This window comes from Pseudophryne corroboree, chromosome 5, assembly GCF_028390025.1.
Source record: "Pseudophryne corroboree isolate aPseCor3 chromosome 5, aPseCor3.hap2, whole genome shotgun sequence".
NCBI lineage: Eukaryota > Metazoa > Chordata > Amphibia > Anura > Myobatrachidae > Pseudophryne > Pseudophryne corroboree.
The window spans coordinates 812,816,831-812,828,762 of record NC_086448.1 but is presented as its reverse complement, the minus strand read 5'-3'; the positions used below and the strand labels follow the sequence as shown (position 1 = coordinate 812,828,762).

At 38.2% G+C, this 11,932-nt stretch overlaps 1 protein-coding gene across 1 annotated transcript in view; it reads right to left on the bottom strand.

Annotated features, from left to right (window-relative positions):
• The window catches only part of CSMD3 (CUB and Sushi multiple domains 3), a 1,529,921-nt gene that overhangs the window by 866,823 nt on the left and 651,166 nt on the right, over positions 1–11,932 (bottom strand). Inside the window, exon 7 of the mRNA XM_063924487.1 lies at positions 895–1,188. Within this exon, the coding sequence (XP_063780557.1) occupies positions 895–1,188 (294 nt within the window). The remainder of the gene's footprint in view (positions 1–894; positions 1,189–11,932) is intronic.

Here is an 11,932-nt window from a genome sequence, read left to right as displayed (position 1 = left end):
TGATAAATCAAAGAGGGATGAAGCCAGTATATGTATCCAGAGACTAGCAGTGTCATTAAAGCAGGTATTTAAAGTTATCATTTTGGAATGTAATTACAAAAATAAATGTTGCTGTATTGTGAAGATTAATCTAATATATAAAAAGCCTTCACTTTTCTCAAACAATTTTGGCTTAAACATATCCAAATTTTTAAACTAGAATTAGAAAATAGCGTAATTTGAAAACTTCATAAATGTTCACTACACAGCAAATTTTTAAAAAAGTAGGATAAAAATGCATAAAAAAGGAACAAACTAAAATACATATCAGATGTTACAAGCTGGGCTTCTCAATTATATGTGGGATATTTATGTCCCCATTATCACCATAATTTAGCTGCATCCCAAATATATAAATGTATATGCTGCATATTTAGAAGGAATATGCCAATATTTTTACAGGCACAATAAACACGTTTTGAATTTACAAGAAAAGATAATACCAAATCAGTAAATCAAATATAATCATTCAATATACTTAGATAAAGGAAGAATGTATTTTTTTTCTATAAACATTTCTTCCACAACAGACCATGTGATTAAATTATATGTATACGATAAATACAATCATGTTTATGGCCATTGTCAATGATTGTGTTGTCATTTCATGCTATGACATGTTTGGTTGCATTTTTTTGTTTGGATATTTAAGAATTTTAAACCCCTTTTTATTCATGGGGGTAATTTTAGCTGTACGGATACACTAGTGTAAAGTTTAGATCTCAGAATGGGTCAATTTAATGGAAAAAAAGTCAATTTTTCTTGGTTACTTTTAGCCATGATATGACAAACATAAGTGACCATGGCCTCAATCAACGGCTTTTTAAAGGGTCACAAGTAAAATAGCATAGATACCTCTATGAGTAACACCTGCAAGTTCTTTAGTTCTTTCTATCTGTACAGAATTTCTTGGTCGTCTTCGTAAGCTTTGTGTTTGTGCTGTTGGAGAAGGCAGTAGCTCCTTGGTTATGCTTGACTCCAAAACGTGTTCAACAACTTGTACCTGAAGTTCTTCTGCTTCTCTTTTGTAGGGGTTAGCAGTTAAACAGGATACAGTAACATCAGCGGCAGTGAGAGCAAGTGTTACAGCACCAGGAGTAGCTTCAATTTGCTCCTCCAACTCACCGGTGGAAGTAGTTTTGCTGAAACCTGTGGGACACATAGTGGCACTGGATGCTAACTTTTTCTTTTAAATTTTGCATTTTTTCCAGCTAATTTTTTTTTAGAAATTTAAAATAAATATTTTAATGAAGATAAATGGCATGGACACAGAAAGACAACTTCATCTATTATGAATCTGAGGTATATGATACAATTTGAAAATGTTATGCCTACCTCTGAAGAAATTCTATTTAAATCTTTTATTGCTGATAATTTTATATCTGGCTAAGAAGTCTGTCATGCACGATATATGATTTCATGCTTTTGCATTATATAACTACTTCTACAGTTTTAGGTTATTACTGGCAAATAAGTTAAGTTTAAACTTTTAGCAAATACTTAATACTGTATATATGACTGTTGTAGGATAAGTTTTCAAAAAGCTATTGATAAGGCTACAGAATGGACATCCTTACATTTTCTAAAATAACAAATTTAGTTATCTTAATTTCATGAAAAACTACTTACAACAATGTATTATTATTATTATTATTATTATTATTGTTATTATTATTATTATTATTAGTTGTTGTTGTAGTAGTAGTAGTAGTAGTAGTAGTAGTAGTAGTAGTAGTAGTAGTAGTAGTAGGTTTTTATTATTAATACTACTACTACCACCACTACTAATAATAATAATAATAATAATAATAATAATAATAAAAAATTCATTGTTGTAATTTGTTTTTCATTAAATCAAATATTGTATTATGCCTAACGCACAGTGCCTAATGGAAACAAATATTAATGTATGCTATTTTTCTAATGTAAGCAAAGTTTTGACCTCTACTGACTTTACTTTCTAATCTAATTTATTGACTACTATACTGTAAGTGAGCTGGCTGTTAAATAGCTGACTGACAAATAGGTACCAATTATTAAACCTTTTGGCAGAATGTCTTTGCTAATTTGGTCACTGAGAATATAAAAATAAATACCTTAACATTTAAGTCTGTATTGTAAGCAATAACACTATATGCAAAGAAACAACCCTGGGGTCTATGTTTGAATCCGCGGAGAGAGAAAAAGTGGATGGGGATAAAGCAACAACCAACCATTTCATCTTTCAAACACAGCCTGTAACATGGCAGTAAGGAGCTGATTGGATGAAACTTTATCTCCGTCCACTTTATCTCTCTCCAATGCTTAGTACATAAACCTCCATATTGGAGAGGAATGAACACCCAATTTGTAGATATGCAGCCTCCCCACTTTTGTTTGTTTGTTGCGTATTCAATTATTTATTATTAATTAGTCTGTGTTCATAACTAAATGTAACATTTGTCATACAGTATATGCACAGATGATGGCAGTAAGTTTGATTGATTGACACCAAATTAGCCAACATCATAGCAAAGACCATGAATAAGTCAGCCATGATACTGTATCTAAGTGGAAATGATGCAAAATGTGTAGATGGCATGCATATACAGATGTGTTCTCATTTAAATATAATTGAGGCTGGACATTTCCAAGGCTTTGAATAATATGCTAAGCATCTCATTAAGAGATATGTTGTGTGTGATGAGGTACTGTATCACAAGCTAGAATTTATAGAGTTCTATCTCATTACACCTTACAACAAAATGTTTTTATTATATTAGCTTATAATATCTAATGTAAGTTATGTCATGCAATGTTTGATGTCACTGGATTAACAGAACAAGGTAATTCCATCAGACAATTCCTTCCTCCATATGTATCACCATGAGATCACATGGCTGATTACCATGAGGCCACATGGCTGATTACTTAGAAGCCAAATATTTGGCAGATCTGACCATAAAATTATCGTCTATAAGTTTCCATACTCCCCCTAACAATCCCCCATAAATTGAATGTCAAAAAAAAAATTGCTATGAAATTTTGATAATGGCATTGTAAATATAAATAATGTAAATAATCAATGAATATATATGTTGACTGAACTACTGTGATTACAAAGAAAAATCTTCATTAAACTTTCTGACACAAATATAGTCAATTAAGCTCATATTTTACATATTTTGGGCTAATTTCTTCGGGAAGCAATCACAGTAAGTTCACAAGACAGACTAAAACACCTCCTAGCTATCATTATTTTTGGAAACAGAAACAACATCTGCATTTTTAGATATGGAGAGAAATGAGCACAGTTGATTAATGTAGTATTCAGTTATACTTTTTATGTTGATTGATGGTTGATTTTTCAAAACAAGGCATCCAGTATTTGGTTATATACTTTATACTGTAGCATATAAAAAAACATAACCCTAGATGGATGATAAAATTTTAGTTACTAGATATCAGTAAGTGATGGGTCAGACAAAGATGGATCAAAGGGGAGGCAGGCACAGGGGACACAGTTTCCTGGGCCTCCCTCTCTAAGGGGACCCCAGCTTTGGTTACAGTTGCAGTGCAAAAAGGTGCACCACAAGCTGGCTGTAGAAATTGAACAGGAGTACAAGAAAGGGGGTGAGGCTACATGGCTCTCACTTTCAGTACACTTCTAGCAGAATGAGAGGAGAAGGCAGGATCCAAGCCTGGGCTCGGATTCCCTTGGATCCAAGGAAGTTCGGGTGAGCATGGTTCTCAGAGAACCGAGCCCGCTCATATCTAGTACACACACTAGGAAGCTAAATTACAATAACAAGGAGTCACTTAATTAATGTTTTAACACAACATGCACTATTATTTAGAATAACAGAAGGCTGTAGTAATCCTGTTGGACAATAAACTTCAAGGCTGTGTGCAGGTGGTACAGTATGATAATTAAATTTTCTCAATGTGGTCACCATTTCGTGGTTGACAGTTTGATTGTCATATGGCTGTGGAGGGGTAGAGTTTAGGACAGTGGTTCTCTAATCCAGTCCTCAAGTACCCTCAACAGGTCATGCAGTTGGATTTCTTTAATCCTGCACAGGTAAATTATTTTTGCTGGGTCAGTAACTATCCCACCTACAGTACTGTACATCTGCAGAGAGAAATCCTCAAAACATGACCTGGGTAATTGGGGGTTCAGGTTGAGAAACAGTGGCTTAGGGCATGCCTTGTGAGATTTTATTAAGCTCTCTTGCTACACTGGTGAGGTGTGTTCCCCTTCAATACACTGGGTAGTCTGATGTTACCCCACTGGGGTCAGCAGAACATGCCTGACTGAAGGGCCCTACATGTTAGGCAATGCAATCACATTACTTCTCAGTGGTCACCGGGATTAGCTCCTATTGGAGCCCCTGTCCCTGCCACTCGTCAATTGTACATATGGGAAAATAAATATTCCTTATTGCAGCTAATTTCATTGGTAAGGAATCTTTATTTTCAAGTGCTGGCTGCAAATAATAATAAATAGAACCCTGTAGGTGGCGGGGTTATAAAAGCTTGGAGAGAGTTGAAAAATGTTAGAGATAAAGTACCAGCCAATCAGCCTCTGCCTTACATTTTACAGGCTGTGTTTGAAAAAATTACAGATTAGAGCTGATTGGTTGGTACTTTTTCTCTTACTATTTTATCTCTCTTCATGCTATCCACCAAAACTTTAATTTTAACAATTAGTAAAATTCCTTAAACACACCTCTGCTTTCCTTTCTTTCATCATATGTGACACAACAGCAGAGCTGTAGATCACCATATACACACTTTGATGTTCCCCATCTGATGCTGCTGTCAGACATTCCAAGACACATTGGCTCTCAGGTGGCTGCAAAGGGGGCTTATGAGCAAGTAAAGCAGTAAAGAAAGACTGTAGTAAACCATTATGAAATGATTGGAGAGAGATTTCTGTCCTAGTTCAATCCCCTCAATCTTTCCTCCTTGGTAGCTGAAGCCCAGAGGCCAGTGTTGCCACTGTCTCCAGGAGTTACGCCACTGCCCATGTGACACCTCTTCCAATAAAAAATGATGTGCAGTACCCACAGGTGTTTAAATAGTAACATTTATCCAATAATGATGTAATTTTTCATGTAATTTTCTCTAAAAAGCCAAAAAAATGTGTGTAATGGCGTGGGACATGTACTGTATGTTGTTGGGGAAAAACTTTATGAACTTGCAAATAGGAGTCGCAATTGTTTTTTAAATAAAATATTTAACAAACTTACATATAAACACTACGAAATCACAATAGAGACATTTAAATTTTGCCCCAAAACATTCTAGAAACATTTATTTGCTGAAATGCAATCGATATCTAGAATTTTTACTTCATTAGTTAAAAGTTAGAAAAATCCAATCATACTGTATGACTCCTTTTAACTGCACTTTGTTTATGGCCATTTGCTGTCTTATTTGACACTTTTGGGGAATTCAGGATAATTTCACTACTTTTTCATGTACGTCATGTAGCTCGTAAACCGCAGAATTAACATGCAGCATTGACGTGAAGCCTGCAACTTGCTATTTCCAATTGAATAGTGCAAACTGGGGTGTTTTTTTTTTTTTGGGGGGGGGGGGCTGAGGGGTGGCATAATATTCTGTGGTTTACTCAGAAAATGAACACAATGCCTAATTGAATCTGCCCCATATTTGTTATTTTCCCTAACACTTTTACCATGTACATTAAAATGTATCTTTAATGCAAGTGCTACTCTTACTTCCTTATAACCTAAACCTACTCAATGAAAGTATCTTTCATCAGCATATTATTCACTGTACTTTATACTATAATAAGCTATTTTACTCTCATTTAAGATCAGTAATTCTTCCCATTACTGTGCTCATCCCTCATTACATCCTGGCTAAGTAAAGGTAAGATCTTACTTGGTTAAAGTAATAAAATTACGTGAGATTTCAATGGAAACATCATATCAATGACCTGTGTTAGTTTCCTTCGACACCCATCATTATGATATTTTATTTGGTACAAGAGCTTATTTAAGACATACAGGACCAATTTAGCAGCTCATTAAAACATTTATACTTCAATTACTACACTTACTATATAACTCACTCAAGAACATGATTAGATAATGGTGATTGTGTCATCATAATGCAAGTAAGACCACCAAAGCTAATATTAGATGGTCTGGTGGTTATTATTTTCTGCAAGTTAATACAACTGTAATATGATGCTATAAAAGTTTGTGATCTTCACACACACTGGCACAAGTTGTCAATACTTATACATATATATATATATATATATATATATATATATATATCAAATGTATATATGAATTTCAAATACAGGAAGAATCAATGTTTCAATGAATGCCTATAAATTGGTGCTAGATCCAGCAGATGTGATTTCCTTATGTGTGATAAGGACTATTTATTTGGGACAACCTTCTTCTGCAGATACTGCCCCATCTCACTCTTGTGTATACTGTAAGATCATTGGAGTGCGTCTTAACTTTTAGCTATGTGGCTCCAACTCTATGGAACTCGCTTTCCTGTACAGTTTGAGAGGTCGCCACTCTAGAGTCCTTCAAAAATGCATTGAAGACTTTCCTGTTTACTCAAGAATTTCCATAATTGTATCTTTAATATCTCCATGCTCTCTGTATTTTAGGAAAAGCTTTTCTGTTCTTCATTGTTTCTGTACTGTATTATGTTAATTCTGTTAAGTGCCATGAGTTCTAGTGGAAAAAGAGCATTATATAAATAAAATTATTATTATTATTATTATTATTAGTAGTAGTAGTAGTAGTAGTAATACTAGTAGTAGTAGTAGTAGTAGTAGTAGTAGTAGTAGTAGCAACTAATAAGAGCCACCAAATGATACTGTTTGAAAAGCTGGAAGAAATAACATTTTTCGAAAACAGATGTCAGGTCTCTGGGGTTCTGTGATCTCAGATCAGGAACTAGAAGGAAGGCTTGGGTATTAGGAGAGTGTTGGGAGCTTGGAGTCCTGATGAGGCTTCTTCTTATGTGGAGAAGACTGTTTGCCAAATAACTAGAATTAGTTCAGAGAATTAATTTGCAGTCTGAAGTGCAGGTGTTTACAGTCTGAAGAGCACAGTGTGCTGTAGAATGAGTGCAGGTGTTTGCAGTCTGAAGTGCAGAGCAATAACTAGATATTTTGGTGCCCAGTCCTAGAAAGAGCACAAGTAATCCACTCCCATATACTGAATAGGAACAGTGGGCACCAAAGGCACGTGTTAAAAAAAATGGGGCATGGTCTTGCAGGAAAGAGGCATGGTCATGCCAGACATTTGTGTCCCTTATTCATGGTACTTCACACAGTAGTGTCACTTATTCATATTATGCCAAACTAGTGCCCCTTATACACAGAATACCACACAGCAGTACACCTTATACACAGTATGCCATAGTAGTACACCTTATACACATTATGCCACAGTAGTACCCCTTATATATGTTATGCCACAATAGTATCCTTGTAAACAGTATGCCAAACAGTGGTATACCTGCTACACAGTATTGCACACAGTAGCACACCTTATACATAGTATCCCATAGCAGTGTACCTTATACACAGTACTCCACAGTAGTACCCATTATATACAGTACTCCACAGTAGTACCCCTTATACACAGTATACCACAGTAGTACCACTTAAGCACAGTGTTCTATACAGTAGTATACATTATACACATTACACCACAGTAATACCCCTTATAAATGTTATGCCACAAGAGTACCCTTATACACAGTATGCCAAACAGTAGGACACCTTCTACACAGTATTCCACACAGTAGTACACCTTATACACACTATGCCATAGCAGTACCCATTATACACAGCATGCCACAGCAGTACCCCTTATACACAGTATACTACAGTAGTACCCCTTATACACAGTATACCACACAGTAGTACACCTTATACAAAGTATGCCACACAGTAGTACACCTTATACACATTACATCACAGTAGTATCCATTATACATGTTATGCCACAATACTAACTTAACACACAGTGTACTATGTATAAGAACCCCTTATACAGAGTATACAACAGTAGTACCCCTTATACACAGTACACCACACAGCAGTACACTTTATACACAGTATGCAACACAGTAGTACACCTTACACATGTTATGCCACAATAGTACCCTTGTACACATTATGCCAAACAGTAGTACACCTGCTACACAGTACGCCACAATAGCATCCCTTTATTGGCAGTAAAAACACACTAGTCCTGCTGCTAGATCAGACTTAGGCAGATGGGGTAAGAGGGAGCATCATAATTCAACTATCACACTGAAGAGCAATAAATTATTGTTTACTTTATTATCTTTGTTTATTCTAATATACCCCTCCTCCAACCGACTGCCTAAGTCTGATCGAGCAGAACTGTAGTGATTTTTATTTGTGTGTAGTGTGTAATTTGTGTGGAAACAGTGATGGTAGGTGTAGTGAGCAGTGAGTGTAGGGAGCATTGAGTGAGAGCACAATGAGGGATGATCAGTGTAGGATGGGTGGAGAGCACAGAGGAAGGATGCAGGGAGCCGCTGAGCCCATTGTGATGATCTATAGAGTTTGTGAGTCTCACTGCCTCCCTCTGCACAGCATATACAGTATGAGATACATATATTTGTCAAATAGAGTCAGGAACAGCAACAGGAATATACCAGGAACCAGGACACTCCAAGAACTAGCAGCTGGGAGTGACCTGCTACAGTTCTGGTGCTGGTCTGTACTCCAGATCAGCCTTAAATAGGGTACCTCTACCCTGATATGTTGCTAGAGTCAGCTGATCACAGAGCAGCTTGTGATTGGAGAAAGGTGTGTCAGCTGATAGGAATCAAGATTGTCGTGTCTATGCACTGCTAACATGAGAAAAGAATCAGAAGACATGCCAACCACCAAGCGCAGAGTGAGGCAACAGGGCCCAATGTGAGACACAACACTGGAGGATAGGGTCAAAACTAGAGGACAGCAAGAACATTAGAGATCAGGATTAACATCAGAGGATTGGGGTGACATACTCTTTCAGTGAGATCTGTCTGTAGTAGATGTTATATTGATAAGTGAGCACTGCATGTGGCATAAACATATCTGCTCATGGCAATGTATATATGAACTGGAGGAAGCTATACTGTTACATAATAAGAACTTTGACACAGCAGTGTGACACAATGTGAAGATAATTACTAGGTTGGCAAAATATGGGGCACTGTAATGTGGCACAATATGAACTAGGGGATAATGTGTCACATAATGTGTACTGGCAGCCCTACAATGGGGGTATTCAATTATTGTCGGAAACTGCCATCTTGTCGGAAAGACGGCAGTTTCTGACAGGTTTAGGTCGGAAAGGTTTACGACCTATTCAATGTCGGCTGTTTTTTTCTGACTTGTCGGAAAACACGTGAATTGTCGGAATCCACGTGTTCTGTTGGAAGCACGGCCAAACCCAACAGGTTTTAGCCCCGTTTCCAACAATGTCAATCCAACTTTAAAAAAGCAAGATTGGCATTGTCGTGAATGGGCCAAACCTGTCGGTTTTGGCCGTCTAATTGAATACTGACCTGTCAGATCTGACAGGAATTGAATATACCATTATGTGACATAATGTGAACTTGGACACTAGTATGGTTCGGGGGGAAAAAGACAGCACTATTATGGGGCATAAAATTAACAACTGCTGCAGAGAGGTGTCAAAATGTTGCTATGATACACACAAAGTTCTGGCTACACCCCTGCTTTCAGTACTAGCTGAGTTGTTTAACTTACCAACTATGGGTGATCATTCCGAGTTGATCGCTAGCTGCATTTGTTCACAGCGCAGCGATCAGGCTAAAAAACTGGAGTTCTGCGCATGCATATGCGGCGCAATGCGCACGCGCAATGTATGGGCACAACAAACGATGCAGTTTTGCACAGAGTCTAGCGATGCATTTCAGTCGCACTGGTTGCCGCAGAGTGATTGACATGAAGTGGGCGTTTCTGGGTTGCAACTGACCATTTTCAGGGAGTGTTAGGAAAATGCAGGCGTGCCAGGGAAAACGCAGGCGTGGCTGGATGAACGCTGGGTGGGTGTGTGACATCAAATCCGGAACTGAATAGTCTGAAGTGATCGCAAGTGCTAAGTAGGTTTTGAGCTGCTCTGAAACTACACAAACATTTTTTGCAGGCGCTCTGCGATAAAACGTTTGCACTTCTGCTAAGCTAAAATACACTCCCAGTGGGCGGCAGCATAGTGTTTGCACGGCTGCTAAAAACTGCTAGCGAGCAATCAACTCAGAATGACCCCCATGGTTCTGAGGCACTAGAAACTGTAGTCTCCTCTTGGTGTCAGAGAGTAATGCACAGCTCTTAATACATAAAGTGGTTGCTAGGAGTTGTTCCTATGTTGGCAAACCCATTGAATGCTATTAAGATCAATGACCCTTTTAGAGTCAAATCCTATTGAAAATAGTGATGAGCGGGTTCGGTTTCTCGGAAACCGAACCCCCCCGAACTTCACCCTTTTTACACGGGTCCGAGGCATACTCGGATTCTCCCGTATGGCTCGGTTAATCCGAACGCGCCCGAACGTCATCATCCCGCTGTCGGATTCTTGCGAGATTCGGATTCTATATAAGCAACCGCGCGTCGCCTCCATTTTCACTCGTGCATTGGAAATGTTAGAGAGAGGACGTGGCTGGCGTCCTCTCCGTTTATTCATTGTTGATACAAATATTTGTGCTTGCTTAGTTATATCTTAATTGTGGGGACTGGGGAGCAGCTGTATATTAATATAGGAGGAGTACAGTGCAGAGTTTTGCTGATCAGTGACCAGTGACCACCAGTTTTATCCGTTCTCTGCCTGAAAAAAACGCTACTTATCTGTGCTCAGTGTGCTGCATACTGTATATCTGTGCTCACACTGCTTAATTGTGGGGACTGGGGAGCAGTGTATTATATAGCAGGAGTACAGTGCAGAGTTTTGCTGACAGTGACCACCAGTATACGTTGTCTGCCTGAAAAACACTCCATATCTGTGCTCAGTGTGCTGCTTTATTGTGGGGACTGGGGACCACCAGTATAATATTATATAGGAGGAGTACAGTGCAGAGTTTTGCTGACTAGTGACCACCAGTATACGTTGTCTGCCTGAAAAACACTCCATATCTGTGCTGCATTGTAGACAGTATATAGCAGGAGTACAGTGCATAATTTTGCTGACCACCAGTATATAATATATAGGAGTACGGTACAGAAGGCCACTGCTGTACCTACCTCTGTGTCGTCAAGTATACTATCCATCCATACCTGTGGTGCATTTCCGTTTTGCACAGTTTGCTGACCACCAGCATTTAATATATAGCAGTACGGTACAGTAGGCCACTGCTGTACCTACCTCTGTGTCGTCAAGTATACTATCCATCCATACCTGTGGTGCATTTCCGTTTTGCACAGTTTGCTGACCACCAGCATTTAATATATAGCAGTACGGTACAGTAGGCCACTGCTGTACCTACCTCTGTGTCGTCAAGTATACTATCCATCCATACCTGTGGTGCATTTCAGTTTTGCACAGTTTGCTGACCACCAGTATATAATATATAGCAGTACGGTACAGTAGGCCACTGCTGTACCTACCTCTGTGTCGTCAAGTATACTATGCATCTATACCTGTGGTGCATTTCAGTTTTGCACAGTTTGCTGACCACCAGTATATAATATATAGCAGAACGGTACAGTAGGCCACTGCTGTACCTACCTCTGTGTCGTCAAGTATACTATCCATCCCTACCTGTGGTGCATTTCAGTTTTGCACAGTTTGCTGACCACCAGTATATAATATATAGCAGTACGGAACAGTAGGCCACTGCTGTACCTACCTCTGTGTCGACAAGTATACTA